The sequence below is a fragment of the Mugil cephalus genome, chromosome 14 (genome assembly GCF_022458985.1).
Source record: "Mugil cephalus isolate CIBA_MC_2020 chromosome 14, CIBA_Mcephalus_1.1, whole genome shotgun sequence".
Lineage (NCBI taxonomy): Eukaryota > Metazoa > Chordata > Actinopteri > Mugiliformes > Mugilidae > Mugil > Mugil cephalus.
In genome coordinates this window covers 4,282,962-4,308,984 of record NC_061783.1, presented here as the reverse complement: position 1 = coordinate 4,308,984, position 26,023 = coordinate 4,282,962, and the positions used below count along the sequence as shown (strand labels likewise).

Here is a 26,023-nt window from a genome sequence, read left to right as displayed (position 1 = left end):
AAATGAAACTGTAATTGTCCCTGTTTCTTCATTTCATCTTGGTAACATTTTTCTTCTTTTTTCTTTTTTCCATCTCCGAGCTGTAAATATCCCTGGATTTCCACATTAGCAGCCAGTGCTAACACGGGGCCGTGCAAACCTGTTGTAGTACCAGTGTGGGATTATACTACAACATTTACTCATCATCACTGTAAAATAGTCCATCCTTTGTCAATCTACTGCATTAATTCCTCTCTCGACAAGTAGAAAATGTTGTGAACACGTGATTATGCATGAAAAAATAAATACCGTGATATACATTTTTGGTCATACCGCCCAGCCCTAGGTTAATATGCAAAATAGGAGCCTACATTTCTGTTTATAGGAGATATTTCTACAGATGCTGAATGTTAATTTTGATGAATTACAGAATTAACTCCGGTTCCACGTCATGCTATGCCATTTAATATCTGTAGTCTTTGCATTTCCTCCACGGCACTTGGGTATAAAGCAGCTAACACAGTCGTCAGCGATGGTGAATGCGGTAGTTGAGATTTCGCTTTAATCTGGGCATTCTCACTAATCATGCTGTTTCAATCCATGCGCGTGGGTCAGGCTGTTTTCTTGGGGTGTGTGTTGCTGCTGGCTCACTCCGAGCACAGCCAGCCTCATTACAGCGGGACCTATTTTTAGCCCAGTGTGATTGAAATGGGGTCCTGAAGGGGCCAGGGAGCAGCGCGAGAGAGGATCGAACAAAGGAGGAGCTCAGGGTTCGGCCCGGGCTGAGAAAGGAAATCTGGGTACACAGCCGCTGTTTCAAAGTGTCGCCGAGACAATCGCTGTTCCTCAAGAGGATCATGTTGAGGCCATTACCGCACAGGCAGCTACAAGATCACACTGCCGCATGCTACAAGGCACTTGTTTGCTCAGAGGAGAAGTGGGTTGCATATATTTTCATGCCGGCATTAATAAATGATGGATCTTTAATGTGTTTTCAATAGTTTGGACTGCAAAATAAAAACGTAGACGATAATGCGAGGTGGATAAAACCTAGTGTTGTTTTTTTTTTTGTTTTTTTTTAATCTTCTCTGGTGGTTTGTTGATAATAATTAAAAGATAAAATAACGCCGGCCTTACCCTCCAGCAAACTGGAAGAAAACAACAAGCGAGGAGGAAAACTGCTTTGCAGAAAAAAACACAGATTTCAATAGAATTTCCCTCCAACTAGTTTCTGCTCTAGAAATCTTCAGTGATTTTAGTCATTTAAATGAGATTCTTATCAGCGCGCTGTTCCCTTATTCTGTTCCACGCACATCTTGAGTCTGTGTCCCACCTTCATCGGAAGACTGCTTCCACACCCACGGCAGACCGTCCCCTCAGAAATAATAGTTTTTATCAGCATTTTATATTCAGAGGGGATATCTGGATGTTACATCAAGCACGCTTTATTTAGTATTCCATTTCGTTGATCAGTGATTTGTTTGTAATTTAAGAATCAAACAAAAAGAACCTTTCTCCAGCACCACTCTCCGTTGTCTAAACATAATCCGCGAACAGAACATAATGATCTCTGGGACGATGAGCAAAGACGATCAGTTCGCTTCTGTCAAAAGTTGTTTTGCTGCCTCTCTTGGATGTTTGCCCTTTACTTTGTTTAATGGTATGAGTGCAGAGGCTGACACTAGAAGGCTGTTTTCACATCCATCTGCGGACGGAGGGACAGTTCTCTGGGAGCGTCTTAGATCTGGATTCATGCGGTGTGCAACAGGATTTTTGCAACATCATTGTCCTCGACCAAAATGCACCTGACACGCCTCTTTAGAATTGCAGGTATTGTGAAGTGTAGTTTGAGGTGTTTGGGTGAAATAAAGAGTTGACTGGATTTGAGGATGAGGAAAGAAATGCGGCATAAGACATGAAGGACTTTGTTACTTATTTATTACTTAGATGTAAAGATATCTCAATGGATGAGCTTGATTTGTTGTATAACTAGATGGAAAAACTGAGTATCACTAAAGACAGGAATGCACTGGGACCCATTAGTGTCTGTACCAGCTTTCATGACAGTCCACTGTCTGATAGTGTCTGATAGTGGCAAAAAATAACGTGAATCCCCAAACACAAAGTGTTCCATGTAACAATTCTTGAGATATTTCATTTTGGAAGGGTTGACTGGTAGCTGGCTGCGTTGACGGAGTTGTCGCTTTTGTGCCTAGTACAGTGAATGCAGCTAAAGGACTGACTCTGTTATAATGTACCAGCGCAAGAAAGAAATAATAACATTACAAGTAAAGCATATAGAACCTGGAAATATACCATGGATGGGAAATAAAGCCCATGCTGAGATAAGTGCACCTTTGGAAATTACGTCCTTGGTCTAAAATAATAATATTTCGCCAAAATCTATTGTGCTCGGTGAGCTGTGCTTCTGTCATTAGGTCGTAATAGGCCAGATGTCTAGCCAGCAGAGTCCCAATCATTCCACTTTGGCTCCACGCCCCCACATGAAAGAGCGAAAATAATCAAGGAATCAGTGAAATTTGTTCGGGAAAGGCAGAGCCAGTGCCTCCATCAGCAGAATGTGGAGCGATGATATACGCCACATGCGAAGAAAAGCGAGACCTTGGATGGTCCTTTTACCCCGGTTCAGCTTCGCTCCCTGAGTCAGCTTGTGCTCCCTCACCATAAACTGCCACTTTTAATTTCCCCCCCATCCTTTGCCCACTTGGCTGCTCGTCCTCTGCCCCAACTCTACATTATGTCTCTGTTCCTTTGAGCAGCTCTGTGTCCAGTCTCTCCCCTCGCTGCAGAACAGTGCCGCCTAAATCAGCCATCGACCGTTCCACCGTGCACCTCGGGCTTTTCACCCGTCACGCTTCCATTTCACTAAACAGCACAGCAGCCACTCTGCTGTGCATGTATTATTGCATCGATCTTAAATATAGAGCCGTTTTGCTGATGCGGTGGCAGGGCACAACATGCTCGCTGTGACGTCTGACCACAGCCGCGCTCTTTCTGTCTTTCATCCAGAAATTCCTTCAGGTGCTGGCAGCAGATCATGGTTTGTTTTTGTTTCTTTTGACTGAATCTGCTTTTGCTTGCGGCGAGATGAATAAAGGATCATCTTCTCTCAGCAGGGTTGACGCTGGCTTCATGTAAATTTCTCTTCTTGTCTTGTTTTCTTCCGCAGACGTTGGAGGCGGTGCTGAACTTCAAGTACTCCGGAGGAGCGGGCAACGTGGAGGGCTACTACCGAGAGCTGTGTCTGGGCGTCCACGTCGATGTGGAGCCTTCTGTGTTTTTCACCCGAGTCAGCACCCTCCCTGCAACCAGGTCAGACACACAATCAACTGACATGTGTGATGGCTGTACGTGATCAGCATTAGGGGGGTGTACTTGGGCTCAGTTTTTGAATTGGAATCATGCTGTTAATTTCTTTATTTCCCATTGTTGCACAGCACTGAGCGGAGGAGACTAGGCATAACATTATGACCACCTTCCTCATATTATATAGGTCTCCCTTGTGCCTCCAAAACAGTTGTTAATTGGCGGGGGCTTTGGGTCCTATGGGTTTGGGGGACGGCCCGCTGTGGATCAGACTTATTCCACTGCATCCCACAGATACTTGATCAGTTTGGGATTTAGTGAATTTGGAGGCCAGGTCAACACCTTGTGTTGTTTTTCATGTTTGCATCCTGCTGCCATCAAGGAGTGTCATTGCTATGGGGTGGGGGTTCCTGGTCTGGTCTAGGTGGCTGGTACATCTCTAAGTAACATCCCCATGAATGTCAGGTCCCAAAGTTTCCCAGCAGAACATTAAATTGTCACAACATGGTCAGTGTCATTTACTTATCCTGTCAGTGGTTTCATTGTTGTGGCTTAATGACCCATTTAGCTGTAAGTCTGGAGAGTACTCTACTCTACTCTAATGAGAAGTAACCAACATATCTTTCATGGACCTCGACAAAATTCCCTTTTTCAGATAGGCAATTTCCTTCCAGTGTTCCTGCTAACTGCCTAATGCTAGTTACCAGCTGTGACGCCATTCACAAAACCCTCTCAGAGAAGTCCATTCACAGAAGATTAAAAAAAACAAGCAACACATTAGAAAAGTACATCTCCACTTTCACTGATGGTCAGTTGTTTGGAGACCAAAGTCCTCACAAAGTGGAGAATTTCTTGGGGCTGAAGAAAAGGTCGAATGCCCACAGCAGGTGCCCCCCTTGGACGTCAGGGGCTTTTACTTTGCCTCTCTGTAAGGTGATCGTGTTTACACACCCAGCAGACACTGACCAACCATCGCTGGGTTTAGTCTGAGACGAGATTGCGAACGGGGTGGAGTTGTCAGCCGGAAGATCAATGCAGTGATCATTAACAGGCTAAAAACAACCATTCTCTCCCACTGTGTACAACTGGAACTCATACAGAGCATGTGATAAGACACAAACCAAACACTGGCAGTGGAATAGTCCTATGGAAGAGGAACTGAGAGGAACGCTGTGAGATGTGTTCATCATTGAGCTTCAGTCACAGGGTGCTGCCTCAGCCCTGTTTAATGATCACATCATCACAGTGGGTGAAATAATGCTCTGAACAGAAATGTTGTGGTTTTGTTCATTTCTTAATCTGGTTAGTGAAGCAGCGTTTGCAAGATGGTGACTGTACAGAAATGTAGTAACCAGAAACACTGTAGTGAAAAGCAGGGAATTAAAAACATTACCCAAACAAATAACTGCAGATCACTGGATTTAATACATGAACAAGACCACTCGAGATTAGAATAATCGATGTCACAGCAGCTCTTGTCCCAATGATTTGTAACAAACGTCGCTTTGTCTGTTTGTTTCATCAACCAGTCGCAGCATCGGTCTCGCCGTGACACTGCCATCCAAACCAGAGCACACGCACGCTGCATCTCCACTGACGGGTCAGATATATGAATGGATAGTCAGGCTCTCACATTTCCACTCTCATGCCCATACATATACATTGCATTAGGCGCCCTGGCGCATCCTCACACACACACACACACACACACACAAACACGCCGCGCGTCTCACTTCAATCCACTTTTCAGCTCCCCGACTCAGAAAAAGCTCAAACGGGGGGGGGAGACGGATCGGGGCAGAGTAATGGCCACTTCAGGTGAATCATTAGCTGTAATAATATCTGCAGTTTAAGCCATCCGTCTTGGCTTAGTGCTGATGGATATGCTGCACTGCCTGCTTTACCATCACCCTGTCATCACAACCCCCTTCTCCTTTACCTGCACTCAACGCCTGGCACTTTGGGCCCTCACCGTTCTGTCACACGGTGTGCAGCGGCTCTCAACCAGATCTCAAAACACTGGAAATGTGTTCAATTATGAGGCTTTTGAGAGACTTAAAGGAGACCACCGGCTTGTATTAGAATATCCGTCCGTCTGTCTAGTTAGTTTTTATTGGTGTCTGTGTGGAGAGGCCCGTCCCCAAGGTTTTACTAAAGTAATTGAATAAATGACCTCCACTTGTAATTGTTCACTTTTTGCCCTTTGGTCTTGCTAAATATTCTTTGGCAGCATGAAATAGGTTTTCATCAAAACTAGACTGGACCCTAACCTGTCCTGCCTCCTAGTAATATTTATGCCAAATCAAGGTTGTGTGCCTTCGGGATGATAGTTGTTGCGTCCAATAACCCGTCAGTGAATTTTCTAACTATATATTGAAGTATAAAAGCATGCGTCGGTGTGCAGTGTGTCTGTCTGCCTAATGAATGTTCTGAAGTGATCTCTACGGGGCGTACGCGTTAGAGGTGGAGGTGATTTACAGCAAATACGATGGGAGGTACATTTTAGTCTGTAATAACTGCCATTCACAAATCTAATGTTGGTTTATCTGCGCTATGCACGCACACTCTTATACGTTATTTGCCAGAATCCCCCCTCCGGCAGGATAGACGTTTAAGTCCTGTTACGTACTTAACTTGTTCTGATAAGCACTATTGAATTTTTACTTGGCTGGGAGTTAAAAAAGAATTTGGAAGTGGTGGTATGAAATTGCTCAATAAAGCAGCAACTCATCCTTTCGATCTGTTTTTGTGTTTCTCCCCCGTCTCTCTCTGTTTGTCTGACCATCCACTCCGCTGTCTGTCTTCATTCCAACAGCACGAGAAATTTGAGAAATTTCTTGTTCTACGTGGTATAAGGTTTGGCCCTGGCGTTCTCAGTTCCTAACGTTTGCAAGAGTGGAGTACATGTTTATTGAATTCTTTTGCCCCCACCACTCGGTTTCTTCTTCCTTGTTTTTCTCCTCATCTCTAATCTGTGTCAGAGGCTGTATTTTCTCTACCTTCCTTTCCCTTACGCTGTCTCTTATCCTTACTACTTCTCTTCTTCTCCTGCTGTCCTTTGCCTCAGCTCTCCACCTTTCTCTACTCCACACCTATGTTTTTCTTCACCAATTTTTTCTCTCTTTGTCCCTTATACACACAAAAAAAAGATATTTTTATGCATATAAGCAATTCTATTCTGGTGAGTCATAAAGGCTTTGCTTATCTTATCCCCCGGATCAAAATAAAATCAGCCTGTATGCTCGACATTTGAATAGCTCTGGAGTGCATTTTATGCCTCCAAGCTGTGCCATGAAGATTTTCATTTTGCTTTCGGAGAGTAGAGCTTTCTTTGTTGTGCAGAAAATGCAACAGGAAATAAGCTAAAGGCAAACTGGCTCCTATGACGACCACATTCTGAGCTTAATGGGTTTAACTAAATTAATAACTGTCTAAGATTCAAGATTCTTTATTGTCAATTACTCTGTAACAGTGCAGCATCATTACCAGTGATGAATGTCTTGGTGCATGGAGACAACTCTGAAATATGGAGGGGGGAAAAAAATAAATGTGGCGAAATGAAATAAAATATATAGGATAGAAATAAGATAGAAACAGAGTAAAATTGTGCATGTAGCAATTCAGCAGTTCATATAATATAATATGTGTGTGTGTGTGTGTGTGTGTGTGTGTGTGTGTGTGTGTGTGTGTGTGTGTGTGGAGTATATCTCAACTTGAACATTGACATTGTCAAAACAAACACTAAATCACATCCAATCATTTTTAAAAATGCTTCGATCCACCCATTTCCTGATACCAATCGCGACTTCCTTAAATGTCATGGTACAATGCAGTGTATTCAATACAACTCCAGTATTAGCATCAGTGAAAATTCCATGAATAATAAGGTTTAATGGAAGTATAATATTAGGAAACCATTTAATGAGCAGCGGTTAAGCAAATGGGAAAAGAGGCGATCGAAATGCTAATCAGCTGACGCTAATTGCACGTTAAAAGGTGTTTGTTCTAACCTTGGCAGCCCTACTGTCACCCAGCAAAAAAGTTTCAGTCATTGTCCACGTTAAATAGGCATCACAACCAGTCAGAACGTTTATGAGGCAGCCACGAGTCCACGAGTGTGACAGTAGTCAGAGAGGTCCAGATTGCTGGTACTTAATGAGATGAGATTCTTTAGTATATCAGGGTATATACAGGTGCTGGCCAGTAAATTAGAATATCATCAAAAAGTTGAATTATTTCAGTAATTCCATTCAAAAGGTGAAACTTGTATACTGTATACTTTCCTTCCACACATAGTGATATATTTCAAGTGTTTATTCATTTTCATTTTTATTATTACAACTGACAGCTAATGAAAACACCAAATTCAGTATCTCAGAAAATTAGAATATTCTGAAAAGGCTCAATATAGAAGACACCTGGTGCCACACTAATCAGCTGATTAACTCAAAACACCTGCAAAGGCCTTTAAAAGGTTCCTCAGTCTTGTTCTGAAGGCTCCACAATCATGGGGAAGACTTCTGACTTAACAGTTGTCCAAAAGACGACCATTGACACCTTGTACAAGGAGGGCAAGACACAAAAGTTGATTGCTAAAGAAGCTGGCTGTTCGCAGAGCTCTGTGTCCAAGCACATTAACAGACAGGCGAAGGGACGGAAAAAATGTGGTAGAAAAAAGTGTACAAGCTCTAGGGATAACCGCACCCTGCAGAGAATTGTGACGACAAACCCATTCAAAAATGTCGGGGAGATCCACAAAGAGTGGACTGCAGCTGGAGTCAGCGCTTCAAGAACCACCACGAAGAGACGCATGAAAGACATGGGATTCAGCTGTCGCATTCCGTGTGTCAAGCCACTCTTGAACAAGAAACAGCGTAAGAAGCGTCTCGCCTGGGCCAAGGATAAAAAGGACTGGACTGCTGCTGAGTGGTCCAAAGTTATGTTTTCTGATGAAAGCAAATTTTGCATTTCCTTTGGAAATCAAGGACCCAGAGTTTGGAGGAAGAGCGGAGAAGCACAGAATCCACGTTGCATGAGGTCCAGTGTAAAGTTTCCACCGTCAGTGATGGTGTGGGGTGCCATGTCATCTGCCGGTGTTGGCCCACTCTGTTTCCTGAGGTCCAAGGTCAATGCAGCTGTCTACCAGGAAGTTTTAGAGCACTTCATGCTTCCTGCTGCTGACCAACTTTATGGAGATGCAGATTTCACTTTTCAACAGGACTTGGCACCTGCACACAGTGCCAAAACCACCAGTACCTGGTTCAAGGACCATGGTATCCCTGTCCTTGATTGGCCAGCAAACTCGCCTGACCTTAACCCCATAGAAAATCTATGGGGTATTGTGAAGCGGAAGATGCAATGCGCTAGACCCAACAATGCAGAGGAGCTGAAGACGACTATCAGAGCAACCTGGGCTCTCATAACACCTGAGCAGTGCCACAGACTGATCGAGTCCATGCCACGCCGCATTAATGCAGTGATTGAGGCAAAAGGAGCCCCGACAAAGTATTGAGTGCTATACATGCGCATGCTTTTCATGTTCATTCTTTTCAGTTGGCCAACATTTCTAAAAAAAATTTTTTTCATTGGCCTTTTCAATATTCTAATTTTTTGAGATGCCAAATTTGGAGTTTTCATTAGTTGTCACTTATAAATATCAAAATTAAAAGAAATAAACATTGGAAATACATCGGTCTGTGTGCATTGCATGAATATAATGTACAAATTTCACTTTTTGAATGGAATTACTGAGATAATTCAACTTTTTGATGATATTCTAATTTACTGGCCAGCACCTGTATAAGAAGCACACACCTATAAGGAACCCATATCAGCAGCTCGACCGAAGAAGACCTGCACTGAATGTAGATGAAGCTGTTCGGATGTCCACGATTTCTATCATTTGTCAGTTATTTTTCATATGTAGCCAGAAACCAATAGGAAAAAAAGATTAAGAAGCACCTTTTTCATTTTTTTCTTCTTCCCCCGTTTGAATCATTGCTGGGCATGGATTAATAGTCATGGCCCATGACACCGCCTCCTCTCAGTTCTCTGTGAAAGCACTGCTCTCCCAACTGTAACATACCAATAGTCTGGTAATGGACTGGAAACAAAAAGAGGGGAATTTCCCAGGAGGAAGCTAATATTCTCACATGAGCTATATCATTGTCCAGGTTTTATACGTGGAGGATTAAAGGTGCTCAACATACTGCATCATTATCATACATCACTTTGGAATTTAACCAAATGTTTTGCGCAAAAAATCTGCTCTACTCCATTGTGTGGTGAATCTTTTTGAAGTGGAAGTTTGTGTTCATTCTGAGAATTGCATGTAGTTCTCAGAAAGTGGAGTAGGCTTTAATTTCTGTACTTTTTCACAAGATTTTTTTTTATACAGCAGGAAGTCAGTGTCCAATACTGCTGATGAGTTTTCCTGGCACAAAAAGCAGAAAGAGTTGTGTGCTGTCATTTTGCAACGGCTACATTGCTGGTTATGAAAGATTCAATCAAGGTAACCAGTAGATTTAATTTGTATAATCAGGCTTCGACATATCCGGTTAGAGAATGTTGATGGAACGCATCACACAGCTGAAGGCCAGATCTTTCTGCATGATTCTACATTTCTACAGTTAAATCATGGTATCCCTCCTATTCACTTTGAATGTCTTCAAATTTGGCTCATATATTCATTGGAACTCAAGGAGGAAGTGATTAGGATTTAGTGTATAAAGTCTTAACCCTAACTTCAGGTTGACGTCAGAACGCACAAATGGTCTCGGCAGATTTTTTTTTCCAAACCTTTCCCACACGTATAGAGTTAAATTAACATAATCATGTTCACAAAATTGGAGCCAACGTAATGACCGCCTGGCGTGTGGAACCATGCCATGCAATGCCATTTGTTTGTTCAGTCTATCTCCTTTTAGGTTTGTCTTCTCAGTGGGGTAGAGATCTGGTTTGGTCAGCCATCGCAGGATGTGCCCTCAGAACCTCCTTAGTGGCTTTCGCAGTTGCCTGAATATACGCTGTACAGCTGCTCCCGTCTTCAGCTCTCTGTATAGCTCTTAGTTTCTGCTGCTTGGATAATGTTTGATGAGACAGGTGCGTTGGAGACATTAAAATGCTGATCAGCAATAGAAATACCTCCCCTCTGCATCCAACCAGGAAACCATTGTTGCATTTTCGCCCTGTATCCAGTGTCTGTCTGATGCCGCTATCTAATAAATGCATCAAATGCTGGAAAAAAATAAATCCCTTATGACCTGCTCTCAGTAAGAGGGTGGCATAAAATGCAGTTAATATTTGGTTCAAAGTTGAAGTGCACTGCTGGCTCGGCGGTGATAGCTCCTGCTGTGCCTCTCCTGAGATTCATTGCAAGTCACTAACATATCCAACAGGTCCAGGCGAAGGAAAAAAAAAAAAAAAAAAAAAAACTCACAGCGCCTCCGGAAAATCCAGCTTCAGAAAGATAAAGCCGCCAGTCACTCTCAGCCACTGTGACCCTCCTTTCTGTTCTCATTCTGCTTTCCTTAGCCTTTTCCTCTTCCTCTGCCCTCCGCCTACCACCGGTGCCCAGTGAGGCACCCTTCGCCAGCCAGTTGGGTCATCAGTGATAATAAGACAGCTGCCACCATTTTGGAAAGTCAGCACTATGAAGATAGTTTGCAGTTGGAGTGCACACTCATGTGTGAGAGTTCGCCGAAGCTGAGCTCACTCTTCTACCGCCTCCGTTTCTGCTGTTTTCCATGGGTCTCATTCCTTTCTTTAATCTTCCTTATCTTTTGCTTTTTTTCTTCACATTGTTTCACTTGTTTTTTTTGGCCTTAGGTCCCTGTCATGTTCTTACCATCTCCTTTAAATATCACTTCATCCGTTTAATCATCCTGTATGCATAGTGTGGTTTATTTAAATATACATTATGATCTATACACTGATCAGCCATAACATTAAAACCACTGACAGGACAAGTAAATAACATTTAAACAATTCTAGGTTCTGCTGGGAAACGTTTGGACCTGGAATTCAATAGACATGTAGCACCCACTTAGACCAGACCAGACACCGGAGGCCCACATCGTATTAAGAAGGTGGTCATTATGTAATGCCTGATCGGCGTATGCGTTACAGGCCTAAACCAACACAATATTCATGGCTTCTCTGCCTTAAAACACAACCATCTTCCAGAGAGAAGTTCCAGAGAAAGTATTTGTCGAAGGGTAACTCATAATGGCTGGCATTGTTGCTTCTCTACTTTGTTCGTTTTGCTGCTCGCTGTCTGACTTTCCAGATAGATTCAATTGTTTTCTCAAAAGCCATCCGCCTTTTTCTTTCTCTTGCCTCCCTGCGTCTGATTTCATAACTCATCTACTCGAAACAGCGCGGAGATATTCTTGTGAAGTTCGCTAATACAAAGCAAAAACTTTAAACTAGCAACTCATAAAAAAGAAAGAAAGAAAGAAAAAAAACGCTGCTTTAAGTCGGTGTTGCTCCAGTGTAAAGCAATGAATTGTTAGATGTGAAGTGGAGGTGCAGGATATAATCTTCAGTTGTGGCCGAAAAAGAGATGAACACTTTGCCAAGATGAGTCAAGACTTAGCGTAAACAAAAAGAAAAATAAGATATGACTTTCTTGAATTTTAGAGTGAATTTGATCTCCATCCCTGCGTCCCTTCATTTCTTCCTTCCTTCTGTTTCTCTGTCTCATGACTTGGTGTGCACGCCCCTCCAAAGTCTCATTTTACCTCAATATATATGTACCTTTTTCTTCCTAAACGCAATACAGATACAGATATCACTTTCTCCCTCGCTTAGTCTTATTACAAACTGAGAAGTACATTTTCACGTCCCAGTCCATAAATATCAAGGTTCTTTTTCAGGCCCAGAAAAACATATCTACTGTGGATAATATTTAAATGCCAACTAAATCCAGTTTCCGAGAGGTGTGTGCACGTTGCTCGATTCTACAATTTGCATCCTCTGACCTTTTCCTCGTGGCGTTTATGACACAATTCATTGGCCATTTCCCCTTGGCGCGCTGGAGGGCCTTCGTCGGGGCGTCGGGCCATATGCGAGGTGACAGATCTGTTAAAGAAAGTGACGGAGAGCCCTGATGTGTGAAATACTCACTGATGCATACTTTAGAGGGACCCGTTAAAACCTCATCCACTCAACATTGTGTTACCCTGGAAAAAAAAAAATAAAAAAAGCATTGCTCTACGGGGGCAAATGAACTGATCCTCTCAGCTGTTTTTGTGAAAGTGCATCCTATTTATCATCCGTAAACAGTAATTTTAACACCTTGCAGGTCCTATATATGGAGGAAATGATGAGCTGGCTCACAGCTAACAGTTTTTTTAACATCAGTTCCCAATTGACTATGTAGAGTTCCAGGATAGAAATGTTGCTTTTGAAACCTGATTTTAGCGCTGCAGTTATAATTCCACTCGCTCGCCATTGTGTTGAGGTGAATGCGAAACATCTCAAGGACAGCTCAGCCGGAGTCCTCGGCAGACTCCCACAAAGCTCACCAGCAGAACCCACCTGCAGTTACCAAATCCAGACCAGACCCGTGATTAAACAGGAAGCCCTTCCCTTTAAAGTCCGTTTCCTTTTATTTGAGGATTGTATTCAAATCGTAATTAACCGTGGCCTTCGCAGAATCAATCGGCGACCATGTTGCTACTCTTCGCGCTGACATTTAATTGCCCTTGAGATTGCGGAAAAAGAATATTGTTCCCAGTCTCTGGTTTTGTCTGTCTTTAAAAGACAAAGCCAGGCAGGGAAAAGTCTCTTTCACTTAGTTTGAATTTTCTTTTCTTTTTTTTTTGCTGGTAATCCGTCAAGCACCGTAAAACAAATCTACAGACGCCGTTAAAGGAGGAGAATATGATTTCAAGTGAACTGCTCCTTTAATGAGAGATTTTTAATGAGCTATTGCACATGCTGCACATTCTGTCAAGCCAGCATTTACTTTTTAAGCGGATTTTCTCGCTAGCTACACCTTTCAGTGCGTTCATAACAGTGGATTCCTTTATTGGCTCCTGTAGCTAAAAATACCCCGTCGTTGGCAGTGCTCTGGATCCAGCGAGGCTAATTAAGGCCATTACATTTTGTGTGTAGTGAATATGTCACGTTCTTGTGCCAGTGTACGCCTGTACAATCAGCACTTATTGATCCAGATTTGTGGGATTGACTGAGGTGTGGGCCCAGCTCTATTGATCTTTGCATTTTTTGCCCATTGCCATTTTTGCTACCCACCCCTTTACCACAACAATGTCCCCCGTCCCAGCTGGGGCCCAATCAGTCCCACACTTTTAGTTTTTTACGGCATGCGTAGGAAAAAAAAGATGATTGGCCAGTGGCCCTTCATAGGTGCACTACTGGTTTTGTATTGATGTCTGCCCGTGTCCACGGTGGCAGAGAAATCTCTGGCAGGTTTAGAGAGTTACTCCACTCCAACAGGCTCCTTCAGATTAATAAGACCGAAGCGCTGACCTCGTGGTTCATTTGTTAGCGGTGTAGAGTTCTGAGAATAGACGGTGGCATTCACTCACTAGCCTTTTTTCCCTCGTCTGGCGCACCACCAGCTGCACCTGAAATGATCTGCAGGAGAGGGCTTCTGTGTTCGCAACTGTCCCTTTAAAATAAATGATCTTTTCACACATTGCACTCACGTACTCGTGCGGGTTTAGAGTGAATCTCCGCCACATTCACAATTCCCAGGGATGCGGGTTTCCGCACACAAGCAGCACATGCAGTCAGACTCATCCGGAGCTTCATTAAACGTACATAAGGCGCCGGTATTGATATTTCATTGATGGACGTTTTGCTTTGAACGCGGGCGAACAAAGAGGCAGGTTCGATACGTGTTCGCTTTGAAACGCTGGGGATAATTTTGCTCCCTTCTCCGTCTCACTGTGGAACTGTGTAAAAATTCACAGGCTGAAATGGAGACAAATAGTTTGAAACCCTATTGGTGGTTCTGAATTATTTATTTAGCTTAGATCTCTGTGCCCCGTGTAGTAGCTCAGCAGAATACTTATCAAAATGATTCAGTGTTATGATTCCGTTCCCGCTAGTTCAAACGCGTAATCTCCAGCTTTGGTCTGCAGACGTTCTGCAGCGACGCTTCTCGAATGAAGTCGTCTGCCACTGTTCCCGGCTCACGCTGTGTTTTCTTTTAAATCCAGAGGTGCGAATCCGCATCGGCCATGCCTGTATTCCCGTGTCTGTTCCTTCCGTTTATCTTGGGTACTTAACGCATGAGCAATGAGGCTATGTTTCTTAACTCGGCGGCCTGATTGATCACCTCTGCTAAACGCCTCTGCCTATAAATCAGCACCTCGCCCCGTTCCCCCCGTTAATCATGTCCGGCAAAGACAACAAGACAATCAAAGAAACACGGGTAGGCCTTAAAAAATATGCTCCTTTAATTGCCCCGGCAGTTTATTAGGGACTTGGGCGAGCCCAACTAAAGCCTCCATTAACCTGGAGATTTAAGAGGCGAAGAGCTGGAGGGGGCTTGTTGTGGACCGGGGGAAAGCTGTGACGACGGGCGGCATTCAATTCGCACAAAGGATTGTTTTATTTATTTCTGTTCCATTCAATAAATAGAACCCGCTCTTTCTGCGCAGACTGATTTATCGTAATTGCTGTGGAGGATGCTATACACCCCTCCGCTTTAATCTTCTGTCGCGTTCCAAAGACAACATGGAAAATGGCTACGGCTACATCAAAATGCTCCAACACCCCGGGGGTAACATCCATATCTCGTTGATTCCTGAATGGAAATAAATGCAACCCCTGCAGCGCGCCGGCTTTAAATATGAGTCTGTCTTTAAATTTTAATGCACTCTTTCTTATTTATTTATTTATTTATTTATTTTTTTCCCACGGACTCAACGCAGTGTTTTATGTGGCCCGGGCCGCCACACAACCCCACAGCTAAATATTTCCATTCATCCATCAAGTCCTGCTCATTTCCTCTGTACATACAGTACGTTAACTTTGTTTCGTACGCTTGGTGAACGTGTGCATCAATACGGCATATTTTTGTGTTTTCCCTTCATTTACATAACATCAGTTCATTTCTCAGTTGTTGCACTTGTCAGCTGAGCTTTTTGAAGCCACCGTTGCAGCTTTATATGTAAGGACAACTACGCCAGGTTCCTATTCCTTAGAAAGTTAAACAAACATTTCCTCAAGTGCAGTTTTTTATTTTTTTTTGTTTTGTCGCATTCTTCCCTTATACCTGCAGAAAGTATTTATGTAGCACAGTCTGCACTGGGCAGCCTGTTCCCTGTTTCTGTTTCGAGGTGTCCCTTCCTTTTATCTGTCATTACTGAAAGGGGGGGAAAAAACACCTACTCGCGGGTTAAAATTTACTCTTTGTAAATCCAGCATCATCCCTTCCTGTCTTGATCTAAATCACAAATTGGCCCTCTTATGATCTGCATGAGAAAAGCAGGCCCGGGATGGTGTGGAGATGACCTGCTCCAGCTCCGGCTCGGCCTGCGGGCCTGATGAAAGCGCCGCCACCTTTGATGTTGTGACAAGGACTGATGAGTACTTCACGCCGCGTCTTCTCTTGATCTCGTGCATTTGCTGTGTGCCGCGCGTTTGGCCGTGCCAGTGTATTTTTAGAAAGTAATTGTCACCTCATGCATAAGCGAGCCGCCATGCATGGGTTATGTGGGCAACATATGGGACGGCGGCGATGGTCGGCTTTTTGTCCTGAGTCCGTGTATAATGGATGAAGAAATGTTGCTTCAAAACGGTGCACGATAAGCTCGTGTAAAACAGAAACACGCATCATCTCACGTGCCCTTTCCATACGCTCAAATCTTGTGTCTTGTGTCCACAGCACCCGCCAGTGTCATCTCCTGCTGGACATCTTCAACCCAACAGAGCATGAGCTCACCGTCAGCGCCAAGAACAACCAGGACCTGGTTCTCCATGCCAGCGAGTGCCAGAGGTGAGTAGAAAGTTCCGAGCTCTCTCTATATACGTAGATGGATTATTTTTCCCATATGGCGGTGAGTCCAAGCAAAATGTCTCCCAAGGTTGTTTTGTTTCCATTCTTCTTTCTTGAGGCGTACAAGCTCCATTTCATGCCCTCACAGCAGCTGCACTTTACTGCTGGATATTGCCTCATGGTTTCCTGCCTCTACACCGCTCAGCACATGGATCTGTGTGTTTTAACTATGAAAACTGCCTCCTAATATGCTTGTGAATTGGCTTGTTTATGGGCAATATGGGTCCTGATTAACATATTTAAATGGATCTTGATTGATTCATTTTTGATGGTGGTTTAGTCACCTCTTTCTTTTTCTATAGACCCCTTCACCATTTGTTAACAATGTGATGTGTTTTGAGGGGCGGGGCTTAACTGGATGCCAAACATCTCAAACACTATAGCCTGTAAACGCCAGTTAGCATATTTCAATGGATTTCAGTAAGTCAATGTTTTGGCAAGAATGGACGAGGAAAACGCATATTTTAGAGAATATACTAATGCACTCACTCCCGGAGATGGTGATATTTTAAAAAAGTTGACTCTGACTGATGGGACTATATTCACTGACCCCTACACTCTCACTCACTGGATGGACGATTTGACCAAAGGAGGACACAGAGGGAATGAAGTCTGGTCTGTCTTTACCAAGTAAAGCCTCTCCAACAAAGATATTACAAGAAGGAAGTGGAACTACTGCGGAGGGCAAAGTAGCAACTTCTGCTTGGATACCCCAGAAACATACAGCTAACGTCACGTTACCTAGCGGTTAGCATTAGCATTAACATGTAACAAGAATCCCCTAAATAAACATTAACTTAACATAATTTCAGTCATAATTTATTCTAACGCATAATGTTATCCAGGCTGAAACTGATGGTCCATTACATATTAATCTGACCTGAAGTGTGCGTGTGGTTGATTGTCTCACTCCAATCCTTTCTTTTAATCACCAAAGTCAAACCAAAGTTGTCTACAACTGGCAGTGGCTGGTATGTGATAAAACTTCAAGTTAGTGTTTTGGATTTTTTTGGTTTTGGCACCAAATAACACAGGAAGATGACATTTTCATGGCTGAAAGTGACAGTGTTACCCTCAAGCTTCCCTCTGCTCTGCTTCCAGTTTCCAGTGATGTCACAGTGACGTAGGCCATGATGGGGTTTATATACACTGATAGTGATCACATGCCAGATTGAACATTCCATCTTTTGTGACTGATCTGTTGGTTCTGCTGCGTGCGGCCCGCAGGGTTCTTACCAAACGTCTTTTATGTTGGCCTTTTCTGTTTTTTCTCCCTCCTCAGCTTCATTGGCATCACACTGTAGAAGCTGCAATATCCCTTTGTCACCCATCCTTTTAAGATGCTGCAAGTTCAGCTAAAAGAATCCATTACTCTGGGGTAACGTTCCCCGCTTGGAACAAAACCAAAAAAAAAAGAAAAAAAAAAAAAGCGAAATACAAGTCCTGTTCATTTCCAGATCACTCATATCCTAAAATGCCTGTCCTGTTTTTCTCTTTTCGCTCTGACATACCTGCACATGTGCACGCACAGTGCACCGCTGCGCTGTCTTTCCTTCTTTCTGTAGATTACCGTAGCCTCTCGCCCTCTTCCGCGGTTTGTCGATTCACTGGAAAGTGGCAAATTGTGATTCCTGTCAGAGTCTTCTCTCTGTAGCATCCTTGGCCATGAGCGGAGGTGCACTGCCGGTGACTCACAGACCTCTCTCCGCAGGGGTGGAATGTTATTATTTGAGGGGAATTAGGGGGCGGGAAGGCTTTTTTTTTTTTTTCAGGCAAACACCTCAGTCAGCTCTTTCTAAATAACCTTTCCTGTGCAGAAATGAGTTGTGACAATCAACAAGCTTGGCAGCGTTTGTTACTCTCATTGTTAACTTCAGAAGTATCTAAAATGTTGAAATACAGTTTAATTTAGCTGAGTGCCCTTTGTCATTGCTGAACTGATAGAATAAAACTATTTATTTCAAAAATATATGAGTAGATTGAATCGTATTTGCAAAAACATCGGCCTTTCTTTAAAGGCCCACACCTGCCATTCAGTCCATTAAATGTTACTGATGTTGAAATTTGAAACTGAAACTAAATATAAATAAATTCATACTATAAGTTATTTCTGTGGTATTTATTTATTAGGTAAAATTGCACTTGTTTTGCTGCTCAAATATTATAAAATGCTTGCACTGTTTTAAGCTAATTCTTATGACTGCGCTGTGTAGCTCGCTGCGCTCAACAGTAGAAAAGTAGCTTAAATGAAAACTGCCTGTGTTACCATAAGATACTGTGGTGATCTTTTAAAATCACAAAAATAAATAACTGCTATGATAACCCCCATGGAATCACTGTGCAAGTATGATGTTTTTGTTGTTGTTGTTGTTGTTTTTTTTTTCCATTATCATAGTGTTGAGTATTTCATTCCGTAACCATAAATGTTTGCCAATGAAAAACACAACCGCGCTGCCGTTCTCATTTCTTCGCAGTCAAAATCTCCGGGTCCCACGCTGGCTTTCCATTTACCCCCCACTGCTCTGTCTGTACAACATTATATAGAATTTGCCTGGCACACTCTAAATACACTGAAAATGTACGCGCATACCGATACGAAACATCGAGTGTGACTGCTTTTTAAAATTATTTTCAAAAAATAAGCCAAACGAATCCAGCCAAGTACACTTATTCAAGTACTGCACTGAAGTACAGTTTTGTGTTGCTTGAAACGGTTCAGTTCAGAGAGAAATAGGACCACATATGATAAGCCTAAGAGCTTTAACACATGGTCATGATCGGGCGAATGCTTTTGAACCCCTCTTTGGACATGTCTTCAAAGAAGGCCTTCCATCTGGGTCCTTCAGACACCCATTACGCTTTCATGTGACAGAAGTGATACAGTAAGCTGCTAATTCAATCAATCCACCCGTCTACTTAGATGGTATAATTTCAGTTCTCAGTATTGTCGGTATCATTGTCAACAAATAACAGAGAATGTGTTCAAAACTGAACAAAATATAAATAAACCATCACATCATCAAATTAATATTTATTACTCTTGCCATCAGCAGCTGTAGAGCTCTAATCCTGGTTCCTTGTTCTCCACAAGCCTTTCACACTGTTGAGGGGGAATCTTGTCCCATTCTTCTTGAATTAGTACTTTTTATTCTTCTAAATGGTTTGGTTGCACTTTGGAACAGACCTTTTGATAATCCACCGCAGATTTTCAATGGGGCTCATGTCCAGGGATTGATCTGGCCACTCTAAGACCTGGATACTGTGTTCCTGCAGCCAAGTTCTACTGGTCCTGGATGTGGGGGAGCATTACCTTGTTGAAACATCCAGTTTGGACCTCGACGGAACAGTGCACGTGTAGAAAGGAGCATGTGGGTTTGGAGAATGGCACAATATTTGGTTCAATGTGCCATCACAGACTGAGATAATCAACACCAGCAGCACTCATGCTTCCTCAAACCATGATACTGCCTCCACCATGTTTGACAGCAGGTACTGTACATGCTGGAGATAACGCTTACCCTCACATTAGCAGGAGGAAAACAAAGCTGGAAACTGGACTCATCTGACCACAGAATCTTCTTCCAGTTCCTGACTGTCCAGTTCTTGTGTCCTTGGGCCCAATGACACTGGGCTAACCTGTCTCTCATTGATCAGAGGCTTCTTGACAGCCTTGTAGGACCTTAAGCCATGATCTAAAAGTCCACCATGTACAGTGTGACACCAGTTTGGTTTGACCACTGCTGTTGGAGCTCTGTGATGTCATTCGGCGGTTTCCCCTGCAAATGCGGATCAGGATGAGGTCATTTCTTGCTGAAGAAACCCTTGGATGACCAGATCTTGGTTTGTCTTCCAAGCTGCTGGTTCGTCTGTGTTTCTTCAGAGTGGATCCAACTGCTGGAGGACTACATCTGCTCTTCTTGGTGGTCTGGAGGCAGCTGTATCTTTCCAGGCTGTGAATCTGTATCTCCAGGCGTGTTTCCTGCATTAGGTTCCTTGTTTTAGCCATTTATGTCTCTGAAGAACTTCCAAATGTACTGACTTTATATAGACACAAAGCATGGCAACAGAAAGATGTGTCTTTTAATAAAAAGCAGGGCCTTCATTTACAGATCACTGGTACATTACTCAATACTCAAAAAAAAAAAAAGTGTTTTTATGGAACCAATCAATTTTAAGGTTTTAATTGCTGTTTTAGGATTTGTTTGGTATTTTGTCTGTGACTGCAGTAAGAGAAATTGCACTTTAAGACCTAAGAGTGAATATTTCACAAATGCATGGAGTGTCCAAAAACTTGTAGATCATACCCAGAGGGTATTTGACTGAAGAATAAATACTTGAACTACACGCTGCTGATAACACTCAAGTGCTTTTACTTAAGTGAAAGAGTTCTTCAACCACTAACAGATAAAAGGTTAAAAAAAAGAAAGAAAAGAGAACGAACCAGAAATCAAGCTGCTTCATATTTCCTGTCATTGCTATTCAGAGTATTTTCCTCATCTCTTTTAGGTCACACCATCTGTTGCTGTAGGGGGTGGAGGCTGTGGCTCAGTAGGTAGAGCGTGTTCATCACGAACCAGAGGGTTTGTGGTTCAGTCCCCGGTGTATGGACCACATGCTGGAGTGTCCTTGAGCAACCGCATTCCCGACACTAGTGTGTGCATGCGTGTGTGCTTGTGTGAATGGGTAGACGTGTCTCTGTGGCTGTTAAGTACTATATAAATACAAGAACTGAAGTGGAGGACAGAATGTATAATGTACCAGCTCTGTAATTGATTTAAAAATGCCCCTTCTTTGGAAACTGATATAACATGACACAAGGTGCCTCCGAGGTGAAAAACGTCAAGTCTGGTAACAACAGCAGAGTCATATATAGACATAAGTATCTTTTTTCCCCTGTCTGACTGACATTCCATGTGGAGACACCCATCGCCTTTAACGCCACCGAACCGTGCTTTCCATCCCATGAGGCCTGGCTGATGTATGAATTCATTGTCGAAAGATTAGCTCAGATCCAGCATATTGAGTGTTTTCACAGCATAAAGTGTTTGTGTGAATATCCACACGAGGCAGGGGATATTGGATGCAGCCTTGCTCATCCCTAGATCAGTGTGGGTGAAGCGCAGATCATATTCTTTACCACTGCGCGCCCGGCCGACGTTATTAAGGGCGGAGCGGCACACGGAGAGAAACGGGATCGCGGGCTCGCAGATCTCCGTCTGCTTGCGCTTGCCTCTCCAGCGCGTCCTCTGTCGACATCAGAGGGCCCTGTCATTTCACATTTCTTTCCTGTTCTGTGATGAATGAGGTGTCAGACGCAAGATGTTTTCTGGAGTCTTCACCCGGCTAAGGCTTCTCTCCGAGAGTCGCAAAAATGACTCCGTCAATCACCCGCTCTTTTTTGTTTTTCTTTTACACAACAAGTGATTTTTAATTGTTTCTTCAGAGCTTTGTTTTCCGCATCTACACAAGTAGAAAACCAAGACGAATCTTCCATGTGTGGAAAAGAACACATGACATTGAAAGCTGGATGTAATAGTCTTAGGCTTTTCCAGACAGCGAGGCGTTTCTTCTTCTCTTACATTTAGCTTTAGATAGTGACAGGTGATCATTTCCATTTATTGAACACTGCAGCTTATTTGTTGTGTTTCGAGCAGTGAGTCTAGTGTGGCATGTGTGTGGGCCCTCAGAGTGCTCCTTTCATCTCCTCATATTATTCGCAGACATGTCTTTTTACGAGGTCTTTATCCCCTTCACGGTCTTCTTTAATGGCTAATGAAAAAATTGTGACGCTCCTCACAGTGTGAATGGTCACTTTGATGTTTGGAGGGAGACGAGGTTGCCAAAGGCCGCTGTGACAGTACCACAGTGAAGTCCAATATTTTTTTTTTTTCTCCATGTTGGCTTTGAACATAGAGAAGAGGACCGAACTCTGATTGATTTTTTCCTGCCATACATTCACTTAGAAGTTTCAAGGAGTTCTTTTATACGAATGTCTTACATCTGTGATGTAAAGGGTTGCAATTTTCAATTTTCCACTTTTGAGGTTTACACGATTGCCTAATGACGCAATAAACCATGTGCATTGTCCATTGGTTTTCAGCTACTTGACATGATCTTTACTAGTGGATGGATACTTGTGTATCCCATGCTCTGACCTGTTTTGTGCCATTTTGTGAGGGAGAAACGCGAGTTCAAAATACCAAATGACGCTGCGTAACATCCAAGATTCATTTGAATTCATATCACACTGGCCAGATTGGTCGAGTCTTACCAGTGCAATGAATATAGGTCTTTGAATGCTTCCTCCACCGACCGCTCTGACTGAAAACCTCTGCTACTGTTGCCTTGAAAATTTCTCCAGACATGCACATTCCCTAGAGGTTGTGTCCGAATTAGTTTAATGCAATCTTTGACTTTTTTTCCATGACCACCCTGAAAATTGTGGATTCTTGTGAAATGTCTGCCCAACTGTCAGTCAGATTGTCTGTAGAAAGACATTCGTGTCCTCCTGTGGGTGAACTTTGGTGACGACAGGTTATTTCAGCCTGTAAGTCAAAGCAATACTTCAGTGCTTGAGTAAATATCTAAACATCTTATAACACTGTCAGCCGCATGGAGTGAATCAGGACTGTCACGCTAACTGTAGCATCCAGGGAATCATAAGACAAATGTATTTACTGCTCAGTGTTTATTCTGGGGGATTTTCACATAATGTCCACGCCGACAGCAAAGCAGGTGAAGATGGGCTGTGAAAACAACACTTATTTTAGGAGCTGACTAAACGCACCGGCATGAAGCAACCGCTGCAGCGTTTCACCGTGGACATTATCATAATTATGCCAAACTGGTAGTCCAAACCTAATGAAGACGTACGGTAAAACACAACGGCCAGCAGAGGACGGGTGCTCGACCGCAGCCTTCACACACTCTCATTAAACAGCCTACCTAATGACACAACCACGTACTGCTCATCAGGTTTAAACTGCGCCTCGCTCATCTGCTGCATCGCTGTTGAGTATATATTTTGAATGGCGTTGTTATAGCAGCAAATGATCGATATTGAAACGTTAACATACACCTCTTCTGGGCAAATAACGCCGTCATAGTTTTAATATTGACACTGTAAAATGTTGCAACCCTAACCCTAGTTTTTTTTTTTTATTCATTTTTTTAACCACATTGAGCTCAGAGGAATGACCAGGCCGTAATCATTGCATCAAGAGCGTGTGAATTACCACTGCTCTCCTCGCTTACTTTAGATTCTCGTTGGAGGAAAAGCGAGTGATCCTCTGCACTGTCAGACAGCCCTGACCTTTCTGTGGGTCAGGTTTTGGATCTAATGAGCAAGAAATATTGTTCGGGATGTCACATTGAAAAATCATTTCCATCATTTTAAAAATAAACCTTAAACACGGTAATAACGTGGTTCAAGTCGCTTGATGGCTGACTCCTTTGTATAGAACAGATGTAACTCGACGTAAGCGTTTGAACAGTGTTGAATTATCACAACTGGGGAGGAAGCAAAGGGAAACATCTTGTCTGCAGCTGCATAAATGGAAGTAGGAGGTAGGAGAATGTCCTTGTTCACTTACTTGACATGGGATCATTCTCAGCCCATCACCGAGCTCTTCCAGGAGGTTTCTGTGCACCTTTCATTACAGAGTTTATTATATATGTGGGCAAAAATAAACTTTAACTATTCAAAACCCAAATAGAATCATGCTTAAAGCGAAGAACCAATTATTCTAAAATACTTAAAGTCTTCCATGCATAAAATGAAAGAAATGAAATTTGTTACCGATTCTGCTTGCCTTCAAAGCAGTTGAAAATTATATATTTAAAAAAAAAAAAAAAAAAAAAATAAATCAGGATTCATTCAAATGACTTTAAAGGTATGCATCTCCTTCACTCTCATTTTTACACAAAAAACGACTGCGCTTCAGTGTCCCTGTTGTTTTAGATTCACAGAATGTGCTGCCTCTAGTAACTGAATATACAGATGAACATGTTTTTTTTTTTTAACGTTTGGTTGCTGTCCTGTCGATCCTAAAGTAGCGTGTCAGTGATTATTCCTTAGCTTGACATAATTTCTGGAAGCTCAGTGTTTTTCATCAGCGTATATGCTCCGGTGTCCGTTTCCCCTCCAGCCGCAGGTTGCTCTCAGACCGACAACCCCCCACTCTGTATCCACACCGCAGCTGTGTCTCCCGGTGGGATTTAAACAGGCCTTTGGGGGTTTACATGTCATTACGGCATCAACCTGCAGGCGCTAACTAGTTCCCGCTGCCGTCCACCATTATCGGCGTGGAGACGGCTCGGTAATGGCCGGGGCCGAGGGGGGGGGGGGGAGTTAGTGCTCACTGCAGCGGTTTCTCATTTTTCGCCGTGCCTCCCCTCCGTTCGCCGTGCCTTTTGGGTCCGCTGGATCGGCGCGCACAAGGGCAGACACGCCTCATTGCATGAGCTTTTCAAACAAAGCTTGTTTCCATGGTAACCACCTTTCCAACCCTTCTTGTGCTACTTTTTATGGCAGCAGAGCACATAATGCGTCTGCAGTCCGTTATCCCATCGCCGGCAGTCCCAGCCTAGAATATCATCACGGTACATTTTCTTACAGCCATTTTATTTTATTTATTTATTTTTTTCCAGCCCTACCCCATCCGAATAACATAACCACTCACTACGTGAGCAGTATCCTACGTTATGGAAACACGCCTTCATCTGCTCGGTGCTGGGGCACGAGAACAATGCTCTGATGAAGATGAGAGGTGACTGCTGAGATGTGCATCTGCTGCTGCTCCGCCGCTCCTCGGGAGTCGGCTCCTCTCGCCACGGTCGTTTTTCACAGCGTCTGCGAGAGTTTTTACTTTTTCGTTTCTCGCACATTCCTCGAATAACGTGTTCCCTAGGGGGCGTTTTCGCGCTGCCGGCTGTCTGCGGATGGGTTAGTTAAGGTGCGAGATCTCTGAGATGTTTTGCTGCTCGCGCGTTCTTGCGTACGGCGCCCTATTGCACCAGTCGCCCTGTATCCGGCTGCCACAGTCGTTGATTTTCACACCGTTGGAATTCTAAAAATATATTTAATCTTCTCTGAATCCATTCTATATCCATATAGACGGATATAGCCCTTGGCAACAAATGTATTATAATTCAGGAGCTGCTGCAGCATCCCTGGATCACATCCAGCCGGGGTCTTTAGCTGCATGTCTGCCCCCCCCCCCTCCCCAAGTCATGCTTCTCTCCACTGTGCTGTCTAATAATGGCAAAAAGCCCTCAAAAATTATGTCCTGGAGTTAAACAGCGGCACCAAAAATAGCACACGCTGCCAGCTCTTGTAACAGTGCACAAAGACTCAGCTGTAACGACAGCATGTGCATTAAAAGATTGTCTCCGCGGAAGCGTCCCTCGGCGTCCGTCCGCGTACAGTAAAGGGCCGCGGGGGTCCGCTCGCTCTCAGCTCATCACGCTGAGCGAGACGCTAATGGCTGAAGCAGCGCCGCCTCTGCAGCCGCCGCAAACAAAGGGTTACACCGAAGTCAGCCGCATGTCTAAAAATAGACTGTTGCTCTCGCCTGCCTCTGCACGGGCCTCCGTGGATCTCCGCCCTTAAGCTCTCGCACGTGAGCTAAAAATAACCCTCTTCGCGAAAACACACACACAAACACGCGCTCTCTCCCGAGCGAT

General features: G+C 43.5%; 1 protein-coding gene across 3 annotated transcripts in view; it reads left to right on the top strand.

Moving 5' to 3' along the window:
• The window catches only part of trappc9 (trafficking protein particle complex subunit 9), a 212,985-nt gene that overhangs the window by 113,954 nt on the left and 73,008 nt on the right, over positions 1–26,023 (top strand). For all 3 annotated transcript variants that reach the window (XM_047604448.1, XM_047604446.1, XM_047604447.1), the window contains 2 exons: positions 3,170–3,312; positions 16,169–16,279. In XM_047604448.1, coding sequence (XP_047460404.1) covers positions 3,170–3,312; positions 16,169–16,279 — 254 coding nt within the window. The remainder of the gene's footprint in view (positions 1–3,169; positions 3,313–16,168; positions 16,280–26,023) is intronic.